Consider the following 20,602-nt stretch of genomic DNA (forward strand, 5'->3'; position numbering starts at 1 on the left):
TTTATTATTATATTTATATGAAATCCCTGCCTTCTTTTTCAAATGAACGCAGTTTCAAGTCTGTTGGGTGTTGGGTTATTGTTTTAGAATTTTTCAAAAAATCATATGTCCCGATGTTTTACTCAGTACAACATTGGCTGGAATTGGATTTTAAATTATATACTTTGCTTTCATTATAATAATAAATAACACAACTAGCTCGATACAAACATTAATACCTAATGAGCCCATGATCATGATGCCCGTATTCCGTATCACGTGAAAATATGTTTATTGTCTAGATCAGTCTTGCATGAGATTATCTTTCCCAGTAAAACGGGACCTCCCTATCCAAATAGGTGACCTTTTTCTGTGCATCAGTATAGCGGGGCCCCCTTTTGGTCGGGGCCACCGGCTCAGCATGGTCCGAGCCCATAGGAGTTACACTACTTTGCCCCACATTCTTTTCATGTCGAAAGACGCACAGTTTCAAGTTCATTACACACTGAAGGCTTCGATTCTCTATCTGCCTTCAGTATAGGGAAGATCTTGGGATTTTCATCCCTAGATATCACTAGATATTGCAAGATATCCATACAGTACAGTGCTCTTGGGATTTCTTGGCTTTTATTCCCCTTTTTCTCTCATTCTTCTTTTTCTTTCCCCTTCCTTCCTCTCCTTCCTCCTCTTCCTTCTCTTTTTTCCCTTTTTTCTTCTCTTTTTTTTCTCTCCTATTTTTCTTACCAGGGGGGCACGCGCCCCCAACACCCCCCTGGATACGCGCCTGCAGGTGGTATATCGCACTTAACTAGGAATTCGGAGAACGATCATTTCTTTAGTCGGGACAATCAAGCAGATGACCAAATGAACAAGCACTACATCATATTCTTCCATGGAGATGAGTGGGATAGAAAGAAAGATTTGCAGATTACTGGAAAGTGAGTGAGTCTCGTTGAATACATACCTTTGGCAAATATCTTATTAAAGGAGTCTCCCAGAACCCTGGTTATATATGATCAACTTCGTGTGCATATAAACGCTTCTTTCATTATCGAAAGCAAATGTATCATCTAATTGTGTCAATATAAGGATATTGATTCATGAATAAGAGGGCACATATTCTGGTGATTTCGGTTGGTTGTGTTCTTTCTGCATGAACTAGTGCGTTTTACTCTGGCAGTAGAACTGTTCTCTCAAACATATTACATAAACAACCCAGAAAGTAAATCGAAACGTATAAGATATCGTTCATAGTTAGACGATGTCATAACATTGTCACTTGTGTTTATTCAATATAATCGCAACTTTTGGAAAGGAATATTACTGGTCAGTATACTGATGTATTTTTTTAATATATTTTATTTGCATCACTTCTTAGTATTCTCAGTGACATCAATACTAATAACATTTAAGAAAAATCGAATTCAATACCATTTTTGAAAACTCTGGACAAATTATCGAATGCCATCGAGTTTCCTGTGATTGTTGTACCCCTCTTAAATTGTTTTACCGTCGTTTGATAGTTTGACCCATTACATAGTATTGCTTTGGCTAACTAGTGTCTCTTTCCTTCACTTCCATCCTTTAAATATGCAAACTTCCACTAGCTTCGATATGTACTTCCTTGTTTAATATATGTTATTATATCGCCAACCGTTTCCTGTTCTTGTGACCTTGAAGACTTCAAATCCACTACTTTGATCATTGACTTGGCCGTATTTTCATTGTTGTTGCTGTTATACCGCAATCAGAACCCTGAAGATTCGTCCAGAAGATACCGCGGTTATCGTTGTACGAGTAGTCACCATTCAGATTGGAGTAGCCACATGAATAGAAAGTTGTCGCATAGGCCTGGTTTTTGTTTCGGCAGCATTTATAAGGGTAATTACCACTACAGCTATCACAATTTGTGCATTTATGTTCACGGTGATAATCGTATTTATGACAAAAGCAATAATTATGCAGACAATAATATTGAAAATAATAACAATAACAGTCAGAGTACTCGTATCCACCTGTAGCTACGCGGTTGCTGAAGGAGTAGCAGTGGTTGAAAGAGCCCGTGCTTCTATCGTATGCATACCACCAGCCACCTTGGTGTTTTTCTGCACAGTCGAAGGTACTCGATCCATCGTTGTCTTGATCGTGCGTACTAAATCGATACCCTGAATTTGCTCCCATAGCATTGTTACCTGGAAGGAAATTAGCAAATACTGAATGAAGGTATTTTCTTGTAAAATACGAAGTTTTTTCCTTTTATATATACTGGACACTATTAAGTCACTTTAGGTTCGTTTGCTATAGTTGTAGGTTATAATTGCGTTTGTTATTTTGTTCGTTTAAGTTGGGCTTACGTTATATTGTTGAGGTTTCATATACGAGTGCTAAATTATCGTAAGGGAGTTTACAATATTGAACAAAGGAGTCAAGTTTGCGAATTTTTATTGGAACGATTCCAATTCTGTAAATTCGTCTGGGACCTCATTTGAGAACATCGTTAATTATAACAATATTTTTCTCAATGTCAGTATTGTATTTATATCATTGTTTCGTTTCCTTTGACAAATATTAATTAATAATATAGTAGTGAGTGACAGATTAGCAGAAATGTAATCGGTGCATTTTTTGAAGTTTTCACTTTCGGCATTTTGTAAAATGTATAGTTTTGACTGTTCAATGTATGCTAGGTGCTCAAATAAAAGGGAAGATAATAAAGTGTTTGGTTGTATCATTCATGTCATCATCTTTTCTCGTGATAACGTCTTAAATTTCATACTGACGGATTTCTTCCATTTGATATCGACGAGCTAATAGTTTACAATATGATTATACATTTCTAACGATAAGAAATACGGCAAGTAATGCTCTTTAAGAATGTAACACATACAATTCGTCTCGACTGATCTCTTTAAAAAATGTCCGAATTATTTGATACTTTTGATGTTATTATTGCAATATCATTGCCTCTCAATCAATGTAATGAACAAATATTTCATGGTTAAATGAAACTTAATTTTCTTTGTTTGGAAATGATAAAGTCGTTCTTAAAAAAGAATAATTGAATTTACACTTTAATAACATATTTCAATTACAAAGTAAGCTGAAATGATGTAGCAATCATTAGATTTCTAGACTGGTTATTATTCCTTTACGTTTTAAGCTCGACAAGGTCTGGGTAAAATTGCGAGCAAGCAGACGCTACTAACTATATAAGAGTGGTTAATATGATATGTTATGATGTTACAAGCATATATACTTTCACCAACACGTGCTAAAGTGCAAAACAATGTATAATGAGCAATGCGCACGGGAATCTAAGCTCGACGTTTAATACAGTTCTAAATTAGTACATACACTAGATTTATAATATGACTTGAGTATATGTACGACTACAAATCCAAGACTGTGATTACGACTACAGGTAGTTATGTTATAATAATATTATATAATAACTGCGTGCGATTACGTATGCGTATGATTGACATTTATGATTGCGTATGATTGCGTATGATTGACTGCGTATGATTGACATTTAGCACAATACATACCAGCATTTCCATTGTAGCCACCCAAGTGGTATCTGTCTCCCTCGTTACTGATTCTGAAAGATGAATAACGGCTGTGGTATGTTGATCCTTCCCTGTTTGTCTTTTCTATTAGAAGTTTATGTCTGTTTGTTTTGTCAAACTGTATATTTTGTCGTTGCCAATCCAGTGGTCTCCTGTGGGAATTCCAAAACCGTGTTTGTACTCATTCCAGTTTCGATAAAAGTTGACGGAGCGACTTGTACGTCGTTGCAAAATCTAGAATGAGCATCTAAAAGTTTATCGATTTGATGTGAGTAATATATGAAATATCTCATTTGTACTACAATAAGTTAGAAAAATTAACTGTTGAAGGTCAATATTCGATGAGATTAAATCGATAGGAAGATGGATCAATTTAATCAAATAATTGAATTATTTAATTAAAATGTTAGTGAGGGAGCTCATGTTATATGAGAAAATTAAAATTAAACATGGTAAAATTCTGTTTTTTCAATAGTTAAAACTTACTGTCCAGCCACCACTAGACATTTCACAATATACTTCAAAACCAGAGCTTTCAGCGGGATAAATGGTATATGCTCCGTTATTTGTTCTATTTGCTGCGTACAGATCAGAACAATCTATCGGTCCACTGCGGGTACATGTAAGACCATCGCCTTCAAACCATTCGTTACAGTAACATCTACGGACATCATTCCGCTCCTCGCAGGTTGCGTCTGCGCTACAACTGTAACTCTCACTTGTAAGTACGTTACTGTTGCAGGTTATTCGTAGGGAACATTCAGAATTAATGTATGATTCACCTTCCTGGAAAGATAAATGTTAGACGACATATTCCAAAGATAGTAAAATATATGTTAATTTGTTACATTTTTAACGACTTTTGATGACACACTGGATTAAAACTAATATACGGTCATGAGCGTTTTAAATATATTAGGCAACGTACATCGTTCTCTATGTATCATAATTGCGTTGCCATATCTATGTATTTTTGCTAGGTCTAAATTGAATTACAGGCAAATAATTTTAAGATACCCTAAAAGAATCGTACTGACCCTTAAAACACTTCCTTTGGCAGCAAAGAAGCAGTTGTGTGTGCAAGTCACTCCGTCCCCTTCGTAGTTTGGATTGCAGTAGCATTTGCGGACACCGTTCCTCTCAGCACAGGTTGCGTGATCACTACACTGGTAATTCGCCTCTATAATATGGTTGTTGCTACAAGTTGATCTTCGTGTACATTTTGGATTGATGTAAAACTCGCCTTCCTAATATAAGATATTCAGTGGGAAAAAAATATAATAATAAATTAATTTTGGATTTGCGGTTGTCACAGTGAAATGTACAGCATTGCAAGAATGGCTGGCCATATTTTTTTTAATGGCAAAAGGTATCAAGTCTTAATAAGGCTTAATGCGGTCTTTGCAGCCAACACCGATGTTGGGGTCTACGGATTAACGATTTTTGTTTATTTTTTTTTTAAAGTAGCTGTCAAATGTTGCATTCCGTGAAAGTTTATTGCCACTAAAAGCTCAATTACAATACGTTTGAAACGCACTATTTAGGTAAGCAGTACCCAATAATGTTGTTTAAGGTTTATAAGGGAATGCACAACCGTAGAAGTGATATTATGCTTCCCGATTAAATGTAAAACATCCCTTGACTGACACTTTTGCCTGGCCTGTCGAATGAAATGGGGTCCAAGGTCCCTGCCTAAATACAATGCGCTCGCCACACGGTTATCTTTAAATGTAATGCGATATTTGACAAGTTTAAATAGTAAAGGTTTGCGTGAAATAATATGAACAATGAATTAAGAGCTAAGCATTTTAAAATGTCCTAAAAGAATCGTACTGACCCTTAAAACACTTCTTTTGGCAGCAACGAAGCAGTTGTGGGTGCACGTGACTCCGTCCCCTTGGTAGTTTTGATTACAGTAACATTTACGGACACCGTTCCTCTCATCACAGGTTGCGTGATCACTACACTGGTAACTCGCCTCTATAATCTGGTTGTTGCTACAAGTTGATCTTCGTGTACATCTTGAATTGATGTAAAACTCGCCTTCCTAATATAAGATATTCAGTGGGGAAAAAATAAATCTGTAAGTGTATTGTGTAAATGAATTACGATAATCGACAAGTTCCACAGTCATAATTAACGTTTTAGTTTCACTCTCCTGGAAATGATAAATGTTAAACGGTTTATTCCAGTGAAAGTAAAATCAATGTTTATTTGGTACCACGCTTGATAACGCTGTTTGAATAAAACTGAACTTCTACTATCAAATGGTCATGAGCGTTATATATATCTTAGGTAAAGTTCATCATTCTGGATGCAATTGCTTTGGATGCCTTATTTTGCTAGGTCTCAATTACAAGACTTTTGCAAGAACATGTACAACCGAAATATGGGGATAATCAATATCAACAATAATATTGAGAATTAATAACAGATATAATAAAGAGTAAGGTCAATCAATTGCAATCCAAGATTTTAAGTTATAGTGCACTTTTCATGGTATATATTAAGACTTGTGAACGGCATCAAATAAACTTACTGCTAATACGACGCCTTCCCCTCGGACGTAACAGCCACATTGCCCTTGAGGTATGCAGTTATCTCCAAAAATCATGTGGTTTTCTGGACAAAGACATCTCTCTGGTTCCGCTGGATCCGGTATGACACAATCATTCGGATTCTCACAAGTCTTTTCACATGTATTATCATAATTATCCTTGTTGGATAAGCACCAGTTAATGGGTAAATCTGGTAAAATTGAAACCACCAAAATTTAATCCTAGCTTGAAGTGTTAACTCACTTTTATTACATAACTTTATTATCGAATCTTGTTACCATCGTCATGCTCTGGCCGCTCGGAACAATTGCTGATTGTTAACATAGGATCAAATGGGAGCCGGATTTGTTATTGTTTAGACTCATTTAACTTATACTCATTAATGTCACATATACAAAATAATATTACATTTTCAAGTATTCGACTATGGGCATCAATAAATACAGTTGTCTACGATATTCATTTCTTCCATTGAAACCTTTCTTTAATATGCTTCAATATCCGTTTTGAGTACAAAGATATGGAGAAAATAATTTATAAATGTCTAACCTGTTATTCCTTCTACATTAGTAAGACTTGTTATAGAATAATTCCCCCATTCATCGGCAATGCGAAAGTTGTCGTATGTCAAGGAATATGACTGGCCTGAATAATTCTCTAGCTCGATGCGCAGCTGGTAATTCTTTTGATTGATCAAGTGAGCTAACTTTTCATTACCAATCAGAAATTCACTGTCTAAGAAACCAATACTGTTTTTGTATTCATCCCAGGTTCGATTAAAACCGATGGATCCATCAACACGTCGTTGTATGACCTGAAGAATTAAAAATATCGGTAGACAACTAACGGATACATTTCATTATCCCTATGATCTAAACCTTATAGCCAAAACGTTGGGCTCACATCAATAAGTACGAATAGGATAGAACATATTTGTGATGTTGCGTTATATGTTATCTGTATACATATCTATATCACTATCATAGGTGTGCACATACAATTAGTTTTCTAATCGTATTAAAAGTCAACTTATTTACTCTGGGTAGTTTTGTGTTCAATATTAGGCTTCAAATACCCATACATTGTACAAGGTATATCATCCAACATACTCTACAACTAAAATGTACTGACAATTCCAATGTTTTTTACAAAGTGTATATTGGAGAGTAACTCTGATATTGTAAGTGTTCACGTCTTGAAATACAGTACGTACTGTCCAACCTCCAGATGTAGTGTTATGATCACAATATGTCTGAAATGGTTCCGGATACTGGTCAGGTTTAATCAGGTATACACCGGATTTGGCGTTGGTGGAAGAGCATTGGTTAAGTACTTCCTGACAATCCCTTGGATACTCCGGAGTTTGGAATAGAAAATACTGCAAGTCTAGCAACGGGAATAATGTTTAAAAGAAGATCAGAACAACACGTACATATGTTGCAGAATCAGCTCCATATTAGCAAATTCTTCCAACATAAATATGATAGCTAATTTGCAACAGCTTTGTTTAAGTTACACTGTAAAATATACGTAGTAACTACTTATAAACCATAACTTAAGGTATTCAATCATTTCGGCCAATATTCATGGAGGCTAATTTCTGCTAGAATATTTTATATGAAATGAAAATCTAACGCAAAAAAATACCGTGACTCTGTGGCGAAATGGTCAAAGAAGCAAACATGATCAGTGATAGCTTTCCTTGACACGAGGGTATGATTTGTCCCTATTTTAACCTTAAAACAATCTAACGTTTATCAGCAGTAACTGAGATTTGAAACTGCCTAATTATTGAACGAGCCTAACGTATGCAATGTCTCAACAAAGTGCGTGTTTTGTCCCTTCTGTTACTGTTACTTGCCATTTATCTTCTGAAGAAGATCCTGTTACGATCGAATCGTCGGGCCAACTTACTTTGCCCAAACTACTAACAAGTATGGATAAATATAATCGGAACTATCTTTATTCTGGAAATATGAATTGACTAATGACTTGTAATTCTTTCAGATTTATTATCGCTGAGAATCTACAATTAACCTCAATCAGCGCTAAAGCTACTTTAATACAATGTACTTTACTGTACTACTTTAGTACAAGGACATTATTGATAATTTTAAATCATTATTTATCTTACAAATTAAAATAGGAGAAAGTCCCACATATGAAGTACATCTTCATGGTTCCTTTCTAAATTAAACTTTTTCTGAACTATTATTTAGAAAACAAATTTCTGTTGATTGGTTAGTTTTCGGTAGTTTATATTAATCGTCACCCTTACAGAAAAAAAAAACTTACTTGAATCGTTGACTCTTGTGCTTGAAGATATCTGAAGTAACAAAAATTAAAGGGAATGTAAAATTAAGTAAAGTACATTCTAAAGAAACAATATTGAGTTAAGAATGTTGTACGAAGGTCAATGTATCACAAAATACAGGACATATGCATATCTATGACACCTTTACTTTAACATATTCTATCATTTTAAGTTTAAATATATAGAACAGAATCTTATAGCTCATTAAAATAAATTTGATTTCGCTTTTTATTCAAATAAATGAACAATTTCCAACTTGTAAATTTTAATAGAAAAAGGTGATAAGAATGGCCAAAAAAATTAAGCAGTAATAAAATGTTTCAAAATCTTAATATTTATTTAACATTTATTTTACTGCTTATAATTATTATTAAAGCTAAGATTAAAAGTAGTTTTTATTGAATAACTTTAATGTTTGAAAATATGATTATATGTATGTTTGCATGTCTTCGAATACGTCTTATTCTCATTACTTTTTTTTTTCACAATGAGACAATTTATTCCGTTCTTCTTGAAAAGAAATGAAGAAAATTCATGATCCGAAAACTTTGATCTCCTAGTGCTGTTCGTACAGTAAGCTAAGTACAATTATCTATAGCGGGAAACTGGATATATTATACTAATGAGGTACTTGTACACTGGGACAACGTGAAATTTAGCCTCAAAAATGTGAAATTAGCCAAGTTTTGAAAATATGTCCAAAAAAAGAGGAACAAAAACGTATACAAATTTAAAAATCATCGGTTTTGAAGAAGAATATTGTTTGTTGCGATACGTGCAAGACACTTCATTGACTTAGACAAGTACAACAACACAATTGATCTTTTTTTTCAACATCACAAAACACGTTTACGTTTTACGACATTTTTTGTTACAACTTTTTGCTTTATCATAGAAAATATGTCGATCTATTTAGAAATATTGCACTCAGAACGTATGCAATAATTAAAGCTATTGATGTTTTTAAATTATGCAAAGTTATTTGTTAGCTACAAAAACATTGTTAAAGTAACAATTTATATTTTTATAAATAAAAAAAAAAACAAGTTTAAGATCGCCGTAGAAAATATTTGGGCAAAGCCTAACACTTAATGGGAACATCCTGATTATTGTTTTTTCAACTTATCTAAAGTTAATTACCTAAACAAACAAAAAGGATGAAAATCTTTACAACACATGTGATGGAATGATTGCGAACTTTTTACGAGAAATGCTAAAATTGACGAATCACGCCCAATCAAAATAACCTCATGTATAGCAAAATACAAGTTAGCGTATCCATAACGCAAACTGGTTCGATTACCCTGTGTAAACATCAGCAAAAGCGGATGCTCTTTCCGCAACGTTAACGTTTACTGTATCTATATTTAGACAGAAAACAATTCTTGAACGCCCCAGAACATCCACATGAACCCAGCTCCCATGAAAACGCATCCTTGTGTATAACAAACGTGCATGGATATTTTGTTTTGACCTTTGTTTGGCGTAATTCTCTGAAGTATCCTAAATCAAGGATAACATATAATATCATAACGATACATATTTTTTTCTCTCGATTTAAAAAGAATTGTCATTTGACGCCTGTGCGCAAAGCTTTTATGATAGCAAATAAGATACTACGTTGAAGGAAGAAATGATTCGTGCACAAATTCTTCTTCAAAAGGATATTTTTGTCAAAGTAGTTATGATTAAATATAAGTGTGTAAATAAACGATATATGTTAAATTTGAAATAAATGATAGGTAACAGACACATCACATTTCATATATGACTTCTCGTAAAACAATTAATAGAGTTTCTGTAAAGTTATATCCATTTGAAAATTCTTCACAATCAACATCATCTAGATTCCCTCAAAACAACAGGATTTTGAATAATAGCCGTTCTTGGTTACGAGATCACGTGTTGTATGGTATCATTTTCAATTTTTTTAAATTATAGATTTTGCAAGGATTAAACGAGGAAATGATGGATATAAGCCTGTCGTGTCGACAACGTGGCAAAAAAAAAGCTCTGAATCATAAATTATAACCTTTGTACAGTTTTGTTCTTTTAAAAAATAGAATCAGGAAATTTACAACGGAAACGCAAAGCGTGAAGGCATACGCTTTTATTTATTGTTGTGTCTGGGATGATTGAGTAATGTTAATAAACAATTCTGTTACTATTCTCCTTTATTATGACATTGGTTTGGTACAATTTAAAAAACAAAATCTTGGAATGATTTTTTTTTATTATTGTAAGTTAGTCGATGATCTTCCTGATGTTATAGAGAAAATTTCAAAACTAACAACGTTTCACATTGTCTTTTTTGTATTATACTTTATTCTCAATTTCTTGTCACTTTTCATAACATTGAGGTTATAATTTTCGTACTTTATTTTTAGTTTTAAAGCGGCGTTTCGTGCAAACTTGTTACAAACATGTTGGCTATTAGAATAACTATATTTAGTTGATGATTATTACATTGATAGCGTCAAAATCCTAATCCCTATGATAAACGCTCATGACCCAATCGAACATATTATTAACAGATGCATGTGTAATACAATACAATGACCGCCAGAGGGAAACAAGACATTGGAGAACAATCAGTGTTACCTTTACCCGAAAACAAATTGTGCATGAAACTATTAGAGACGATGTTTCAGTATTGAGCTAGTACAAAACGGGGTTACTTGGCTTACAAATATCGGTTGCCAAATTACCTGTATCAAATATAAGGTGTATTTTTTATTTGGCAAATAATTGTTGATCATTTTAAGATACATTCTGTTTCCTGTTGTGTATTTGCATGACGTACTGATCAATAGATATGCTTACGTACGTTCCTGTATTGAAGAGTGTCTTACATTAAAGCGTTTATTGTGTTATGTTTTACAGATACCTGCCCAGCGAGCAAATTTCCAAGTTGTTGTCAGGTTTATTTTGTAATACTTAACATATTAACACTTTTGTGAACGAGAATTTAAAAGTGCTTGGAATGCTTCTAATGGTCAATCGATTAATAACTGTTTTTGTAGTTTAACATTGATTGTTAAATATTTCACACATAAACTGTTACAATACTGAGGTTTTCTTAGCTCGGCTTGAAAAAAAATATTCAGCTAAATTGCGCCATTTTATTGTACACGAAAAACCTATCAATACTTTATGTTGACATATCAAATGTCTTTGGATTAGGAATAATGCTTCATTCGAATATTAAATCCAACTTATTGATCATATCAGTGTAACGTGGTAAATATAGCAATTTGGATATTAAACTTATTCAAAAGTGTATTTATCATTTCCGTATGCATATTTGTTCTTATAAAAATTCATAGGAGAACTTTATCTCTTTTTTGTACTAGTTGGGCTGTCATTTTGACGGAAAGGTCAATTTTGTATTCGGAAAATATGAATTGACAGAACAAATTGGCATCGTGAAGGTAATAACTTCGCAAGTTGTTCTTTAAATTGTTACTTGTTTTATAAATTTGCGATTTAAACTTCATACGATATTTTTTTTTGATAAACAAATGATAAGTTCACAAGATAATCATAAAGTTATTTTTTTTAGCATAGGTTAATGGATAATTGATCATATGTAGGGTTTCGAACAAATATGCTCTCGTTACAAGAACGTTAAGGCTTCTTGTAAAAAAAAATATTAGAGTTTCTGTAAAATTATATCCATTTTGAAAATTCTTGGCAATAAACCTCGTCTAGACTCACTAAAAACAACACGATTTGAAAAAAAAGGTTCTCGTCCACGTGATCACGTGTTGTATGGTAACATTTTCAATATTTTTAATTACAGACTTTGCAAGGAAGAAACGAGGAAATGATGGCTACAAGCCTGTCTTGTCGACAACGGGGAAGAAGGCTCTAAATCATAATTTATAACATTTCTACATTTTTGTTCTGTTCAAAACAAAATCTAGAACTTTACAAAGGAAATGCACAGCGAGACGCTATATGTATTTATTTATGTTTTTGTCTGAGATGATTGAGTAATGCTAATAAACAAGCCTCTTTTACTGTTCTCCTTTTTCTTGATATTGGTTTGGTACAATTTTCCTTTTCTTAGCATGAATTTGTTTGTTATTGTCGGTTAGTAGACGCTCTTTCTGAAACTACAGGCAAAATTTCAAAAGTAACAACTTTTCACATTGATTTTTTTTATAATACTTTTTTCCTATAACTTTTCATAACATTTAGTTTATAATTTTCGTACTTTATTTTTATTCTTAAAGCAGCGTTTCGTGCAAAATTCTTACAAACATGTCGACTGTTTAAATATTTACATTTAGTAGATGATTATTATGATATTATTATATTGACATGCTTTCAAAATCATTCCTAAGATTAACGCACATGACCGAATCAACTACATTTATAACAGATGCATGTGTAATACGACGCGATGACCGCCAGAGGGAAAACAAAACATTGGGAACAAACAGTGCTACCTTAACACTTTTCAGTATAATACTATTATAAAACGTTGATACTTGGATTTTAAATATTGGTTGCCAAATTTCTTGTATCAAATATAAGGTGTTTTGGGGACGTTTGGCAAATAGTTGTTGATCATTTTAAGATACATTATATTTCCTCTGAGGTATTTACATGATAAACTGATCAATATATATTTGTACGTACTTGCCTGTATTGAAGAGTGTTTTACGTGAATGCGTTTATTGTGTAATGTTTTACAAATACTTGCCCAGCGAGCAAATTTCCAAGTTGTTATCAGTTATATATTGTAATACTAAGTATATTAACACTTTTGTGAAAAAGCCAATTTAAAAGTGCTTTGGTTGCTCTAATGTTAACTGTTACAATACTGAGGTTTTATAAGCTCGTTTTGGAAAAAAAAAAACATTTCAGCTATGCTGCGTAAAGCTGCTCTTTTTTGTTTACACTAAGAACCTATCAATATTGTATTTTTGACAAAATTAAACTTCTGTGTATTAGGAAATATTTTTTGAATACTAAATCCAACAGATTGATCATATCGGTATAGCGTAATAAATATAGCAAGTTAGATATTAAACTTATTCAAAGGCTTAATTATCATTTCCGTATGGATATTGTTCTTTTAGAAAATCAAAAGCTGAACTTTATTTATTTTAGAATACAAGTTGGACAGTCATTTTGACGGAGAGGTAAATTTTGTATTCGGAAAATATGAATTATTTTATGAATTAAAGGAAGAAATTGTCATCCTGAAGGAATGATATCTCAAGTTGATTTCTGGAATTGTTACTTTTTGCATTTGCATTTTAAATTTCTTCCGATATTTTCTTTGATAAACAAATGATTAGTCCATAAGTTAATCATAACGTTATTTTTATTAGCATCGGTTAATGGAAAGTTAAGGGTTTTTAAACCCTTATGCTCTCGTAACAACACCGTTAAGGCTTTGCACCCAATATGTACGAGAAACTTGTTGTATTAAAAACAGAATTGTGTGAATTTGAGATATATTTAAGAAATAACATTGAGACATTTCAATGTGAATATGTATTTGTGTGTTTCAAAGTTCTCCTCCAAACAGATTCGTGTTGATTTTATATAGTTTAGCCTCTAAAAAGACATGGAAAAGACATATGTTCTGCCTAGTAAAATTATGTTGTAGAGTTTTTTTTACGTGTTTGTTTGAGTCTCAAAAAATCAACTGATGTAATTCATAATTGGTTATCAACAAATGATACAGAATGAACAGTACGAATAGTGGGGCTATCAGTAGAAATTATAAGGGCAAGATAATAAATGGAATAAAGAAATAAAGAGAGATAATTGTGTTCAGAATAATGCTCGATAACGCACAACATTTACCAAAAAAAAATCTCAATTTCTATAAAATGTATTGTTGAATAGAGCCGATAGCTCACCAATCGTAATATTCTCTACAAATACTCGAAGCAACAAGTCAGCGCAGATAGACCTTTGTTATATTTTATATGTAGAAATAAGTACAGGAATTTGTTAATCTGAAGTTAATGAAATACTGAGTACCAATAGTAAATCAGTGAAAAAAATTATACAAGTAAAACAAATCAATTCAATTTTAATCTGAAGAAATTAATTTCAGTTTATTAATATTTTAGAGACTTACCCGAAAACCATTTGAGTTTAAAAGCAGCAACACCGCAAAGACGAAAATACATTTATTTCGTAGTTCTGCCATTGATCCAAAATGAAACGGAGAAAAATGGATGCACGAAATAAAGGAGATACTTGCTGACGTTCTCTGAGAGTGACATAAGTAATGAACGTGAATTCTTTACCCAAGGAGGGACCTTCATACGTACGGATGTCCAATTACACCACGTTATTTATCAGTTGGTCACATTTAAGATCCATAATCTATGTAATGCAATCTAGTGTGTCACATATCGACATCTGTATATTATGTAAGTGTCATTATTATAACAGGATAAATATGTGCTTTGTTTCCTTAGAAGCTCCTATATCTCGAATTGTTATTTAGATTTTAAGAACTCGCGATTCAACCACAAGAAAATGATAAGAATGGTTGTTTAGATCTCACACAATAAATGTCAAATTATCAGTATTTTGACCATCACTGGATTAAATTATCTTATTTTGATTATCTAAAGCTTACCACATATGTTTACGAATTAACATATATTAAGTCGAATATAGAAGTCAAATGATAAACACTAAGAACCGTGTTTGTTCGTCGTTTTAACCTTTGTACTGATATGAGACATTATGCATGCAAAATACGCTCTCAACGTATTCAGATATTTTAACACCAAATCGCTCGGAATAGTGAGATATCGATATCAAAAAGCACTTTTCGGATATTGGAGAATCACAGGGAAAGTAGTTTATACTGGCCTATCAAGGAATATAGTATTTGGATTTAAAGATGTGATTTTGTTTTTATTTACTGAAGTGTTAAAAATTATAAATATTTTGATTAAAACAACAACAATAATATTGCTTTTCCACCTGATAGTTCAAGCTCGTATATTAACCACTGTTCACCACATGTTTTGAAGACAAAGTAGTAATTGCTCATAATTATTGATACACGGTTGTGGGACATAACAGTAGTTGATGTGTCAACATTGGGTGTTAGTTCTTAAACACGCCATTAGATAATGGAGTCGATTCTAGTCGTTTTATGCTATCAGATAGCCTATGGGTTTACCGGAACATGTCCTTTCCTCGTTCTCGTAATGACGAATTGGCGTAGTTTATATATTGTGAACTGGAATCACACGGTACAGTACCTACTTTACTTCAAAAACATATCTAGTACAGTAACTAATAGTGCCACATGTAACACATGTTACTACTTTTCATGTCCCACAACCGTGCATCATTAATATTTACTTTGTGTTCGTAACACGGTGACATGTGTTACAGGTGGCACTAGTACTTACTGTGCTATTAATGAGCATCGGCTTTTTTTTCACACTTTATTATATTATTTTTTTACAATCTCACTCATGCAGTAAACCGTTGAAATGATGCGATTCACTTTAAATGATCATAACCAGGAACTACCCATTTCATACGCAAACTGATGGACACCATAATATGTATTATGATTTAAAAGTACCTTAACTGCTTTAACGTTAGACAATCATTTACAAGGTAATGCCTTTTATTTTCCTTGCTGGTATGTACAAGCTACTATATGCTGCACAACGTGGCTGGCAACTTACGATACTTAACGGAAGCTGGTGGACGTATAAATCGTATGATTTCACGTGATTGAGCCACGTAGCACTGTTCCACGTGTTCGATATGATGACATCACAAGGAAATACATCTTGAATGATGAAGAATCGTGGCTGGATTCTTTACTACAATGATACAAAGGCATATTGCCAGACGTTATTATCCGTGCCAAGAAATCGGAGTTTAACTTCTTGTGTTAATTCATTTGCATACCCCTTTCCTCATATAACCTAGTATAGGTATATCACCTAGTTGTGATTACAGGATTGTATTCAGAACGTGGTGACAGAGGATCATAGTGTCGTGATTTACACTGCATGGTATGGATGGTTGTATAGTACATGGTGACTGGTCAAAATGATACAAACACATCTCTAATTATCATATTACAACAAGGAAGTAGACAATCTCAATGACAATCATTGTGACATATCGGAGAGCCATCACAACATACTTATTATAAACGATAAGCGTGTATTCAAACACATTTCTATTAATATTAAGAAAGTTCGCTAATTATAACTCATTGTTGGAATATTATTACATTTCTCTCGTGTTTTTTACCATTTTCACCCATTCCGTCTAAGTGTTTTTATTTTTACTGTACAGAGTAGCCTATGAAAGTCCTTACCATTATTGTTGCTGACAACTGTTTCGATCAATATAAATAAATGCCATTCCAAAGACGATGAGAATATTTCTACCTGCTTATGTTTATGTTATGTCCCACACTCCAACACAACAAAGATCACTTTGAATTACTGGTAGCAATTCGGTAATAACATATTCGGCGTCCCACACTGCTTGCGAATTCCTGTCACCGGACATATCGATTTTCATCGATTCTAGTATATAAAAATAAATATTCATGTATATTTGTCAATTACCAATCACATATATGTGAATAAAGATGTTTTGTATATATAATAAAGTTTTACAGTGATGAGTGGGAATTGGGATACGTTAGGAATATGGGATGCTGGAAATCGGTTCTGTTAAAGTTCTAAACAAAATATATTTGAAAGAGCCCCCTCTACCCGATTCCGGTAAGTATATGGATTGGGGACAACCTTTACAATATGTACTCTATGAAATACTTATTTGTGGAGTTGATACGCGATTATTCAGACATTATTTTCCACCTATATGTTAGCAATATCCTATATTTTTTGTTTAATCATATCTAAATTTAGATTACATTGTCGGAAAGTTGTATATATTATTATAATTTTCCATATAACCACCTTACTTTGTTCGTGTTCGTGTTCGTGGGAGTGGGAATGGTAGTTTTAATCGCTAATACGGATTCATCGTGGTAAGTTGAGTAAATAGCTGTTTCGTTAAGCTGCAGACAGGTCTCATATTCTGTCAGCAGTTTTTGTTTTACCCAATGCAGGTTAATCAGTAAGTACTTACTAAAGCGATTCAATACCTCTTTCATAGAATTTTAATTAAAGCAATTAAAAGTCACATAGTCCTATTTAAATAAAATATCTGATAGGATGTTGGTGTAACTAATCACATTGATACAATTTACAGCTTTATAGCTTATTCAGTTGATAGGACTATTAAAAAATTGTTCATATACTTAATTGTTAGACTTAATAGCACAAAACCTCTGACGTTATATATGAAAATAAGCGCAAAAAAATAAGCAATTTGGCCAGTCTGTCTATGTGTGACATAAATAATAATTCCTCAATGTTGTGTATTATTGAAATACAATTAATAATTAAACTAAGAATGAGTGCATAGTGGATCAAATTGTGTTTTATTTAACCTACACTTCATTAAATATTATGATAATATTATATTCAACAATAAAATGAGGAAGTTTTGACAAATTTGACAATTTTAGACATAAAGACTCATTTACCTATATAAAAGTTTTTAAACGTGATATTATTTCAATGAAGAAAACGCACATTTTAACATGATTATTGGATAATTATTATCACTTATAGTGATACAATGGTACATTAAAATTGTACATCAAACTTTAATTTGGTATGTTGTAGCCCTCTAGCAAACATTATTATCAGTCCAGGGTGTATATCTATTCTGAGTTTAAGTTTAAACTAACCCTTTTACATAGTTGAGGTCCATCAGTTAAAGTGACTGGACTATATTGTATATGGCAACGACTTCGGGTCAATTCCCCAGATACAACATAAATCTCAATCGGGCAAAAACATAAGATTTTATGTTTACAATGTTTTAAAAATTTGACGGTTGGTGTTGAAAGTCATGAGGTCTTCTGTTGCATATATGAAGTAAAAAACACTTGGTTGAGTTATTAGATTAGGAAGGACATGACTAACTTTTCTTCTGTCCCACCTCCTCCCTTTGTTCCAACCCACCATCACTCCTCTTCTCACAGCTCTCTTCCCCCCCCCCCTTTTTACTCCACACCTTTCTGTCTTTGTCCTTCTCCTTCAATCATTTATTCAATTATACTTCGTTGTCGGAATGTTATTAACTTTCTCTCGTATTCTTCATCTTTTTCTCCCATTTCTTTTATGTATTTATTTCGGTTATATAGAAGCCTATGCAGTTCCTAGCCATTATTGTTATTGAAAACCAGGCTATTAAATGAATATTGATGTGAAATTGTCTATTTTCAATCAAATGGAAGTTAAAAAAGATCTTATCATTTTCGAGTGTCGTTTACGCCACCTATGTACATATATTGATAATGTTGTACAGTGATGAGTAGGATTTACTATTTGATATCAAAATAAAAAAAAAAAAACATCCTGTCTATATTAATACATCCTTGCGCTTTTTATTGGATAGGCGTTTAATGGCAAAATCCCTTAGATGTTTCTTGTACCATGACAGTTTCGACTTTCTGGACGCAAGGTAACGGTAAATTGACCTTTTTACCACATTGGCGGCGCATTCACATACATTGGTAATTAATTTGGTGTCCTCGTGTAGTAGGAAAACCTTTCGCCTTTTGGGGGAACATTTTGATAAAACAAACCATTTCACGGGCATGGTTCTAAAGCGACGTGTTGCTGGTGCTACGGTGGCGAAAGTTTTAGAACTATGGGTCTAAGTTTTATCATGTTTTGTTTTGCTTCGATCACTTGGGTACGTAGGCATACTGGGTCTCATGTGGAAAGTTTTTGTACGAAGATGAAAATCCGTGGGCGTATAAGGCTTTAGATCGATGAATATTTATATCCGTATGGTTCCTAGGTAGCATCTGCAAGCGCTTCCTGCATACTTTTGACTTGCTCTGGATGCATCCTTTTTGCCAAATTTGAGACTTGGATTTTGTCTCTAGGGCTTTTAAATAACACGATGTAATGTGTGATATTACTTGTTTCCTTTGCCAGTTAAATAAAAATTGTGATATAGCTCATGGAAATATTTCATATGATTATCTTTCTATTAACATCATATTTTCATGCTGAGTTTCTTTTGGAAAACCAATCATTTGTGCGTTGATCGTTCCCATGTGACGTCATGATATCGTCTAAAATCATCAACTTTTTGTAAGATGGGTCAAGATTGTCTCCAATTCCGACAGGAGACCTTCAACAAAGGATTTTAGAGAGGGCCACAGACAGCTCTATACCAGATGGCTGGTATTCTCAATAGCAATGCACAATCCTCTCGGGCGTATAGTCGTAACTTCGGATTTATTTAGAGAAATGATTTTTTGTTTTTCAAATACCACCTTAACAATAAAGAAAAAATGTATCGACTATGAAAAGGACAATATACGTAATTGCCTCATGAGAGCTACCGTCATCTTAGCTTACGATGTATTTGAATCCTGATGACCACGCACACTCCTAATTAAAAGGATTCTGACACTTTGAAATGCCAGAAATAAGACGTCCAAATGAGTAAATGGAATAATATTTGCTCAACTCTAACGAAAATTGCCACCCGATTACTTTCAGGTTCTCCTTTTATTTAATTGTTTTGTATTGATGATGGTTCCAGTGAAGCGTTAAATGTCTATCAAAACGTTGCGGGTTTAACCACTACTACCACAACGTCATATTCAGCGTATACAAACACACCCGCACTCTGGTCAGGGCGTACTCAAATTGCATTTCAAGGCGCACAATACGTTTTTTTTTTTTGAGATTAAAGTGGCGTCCGCTAGCTAGGTCAGGTGTCATATCAAATGCATACAACGAGTAACCTTTGGCGTAGTCACTACAACTGATCTGATTGCCGTAGTCACTGAACATACTATTTAATCCCGAAGACAGGCAATGACGTAGCGAACATCCGTAAAATTAAGAAGTAACGGTTTGCTTTGTGTTTGTCATTGTTGTCATCTTAACGAACAAAACGCTAGTTCTTTAAATAATCAACAAGACTCCATTATCTGTTGGTGAATGCCAGGGATGTGGAGTCGGAATACAAAGGCCACTGTCATGCCATGCCCCCCCCCCCCCCCTCCCCACCTATGCCCTCAATTTCTAAGTTATTCTTGAAAATGACACTTT

The 20,602-nt window shown here is 33.4% G+C and overlaps 2 protein-coding genes across 2 annotated transcripts in view; one reads left to right on the forward strand and one right to left on the reverse strand.

The window, feature by feature from the left end:
* LOC139973407 (uncharacterized) overlaps positions 1-20,602 on the forward strand; it is a 316,080-nt gene that overhangs the window by 115,849 nt on the left and 179,629 nt on the right. The gene's annotated exons all lie outside the window — the stretch shown is intronic.
* LOC139973416 (zonadhesin-like) lies at positions 3,599-14,761 on the reverse strand. Its single transcript, XM_071980099.1, has 7 exons — positions 14,527-14,761; positions 6,656-8,432; positions 6,088-6,296; positions 5,386-5,595; positions 4,586-4,795; positions 4,035-4,334; positions 3,599-3,700 (listed from the first exon to the last, which is right to left on the reverse strand). The coding sequence occupies exons 3-7, from the start codon at positions 6,160-6,162 to the stop codon at positions 3,662-3,664; spliced, it is 834 nt and encodes a 277-aa protein (XP_071836200.1). The 5' UTR covers positions 6,163-6,296; positions 6,656-8,432; positions 14,527-14,761; the 3' UTR covers positions 3,599-3,661.

The sequence above is a fragment of the Apostichopus japonicus genome, chromosome 9 (assembly GCF_037975245.1).
Source record: "Apostichopus japonicus isolate 1M-3 chromosome 9, ASM3797524v1, whole genome shotgun sequence".
In the NCBI taxonomy this organism is placed as follows: domain Eukaryota; kingdom Metazoa; phylum Echinodermata; class Holothuroidea; order Aspidochirotida; family Stichopodidae; genus Apostichopus; species Apostichopus japonicus.

Excerpts from the sequence above, each read along its gene's own strand:
- LOC139973416 (XM_071980099.1), bottom strand. The coding sequence starts at position 6,162 with ATGATTTTTGGAGATAACTGCATACCTCAAGGGCAATGTGGCTGTTAC. Across the intron at positions 4,796-5,385 it reads CCAAAAGAAGTGTTTTAAGG|GAAGGCGAGTTTTACATCAA; the intron begins GTCAGTACGATT and ends ATCTTATATTAG. Across the intron at positions 3,701-4,034 it reads TGTCTAGTGGTGGCTGGACA|GAGACCACTGGATTGGCAAC; the intron begins GTAAGTTTTAAC and ends GAATTCCCACAG.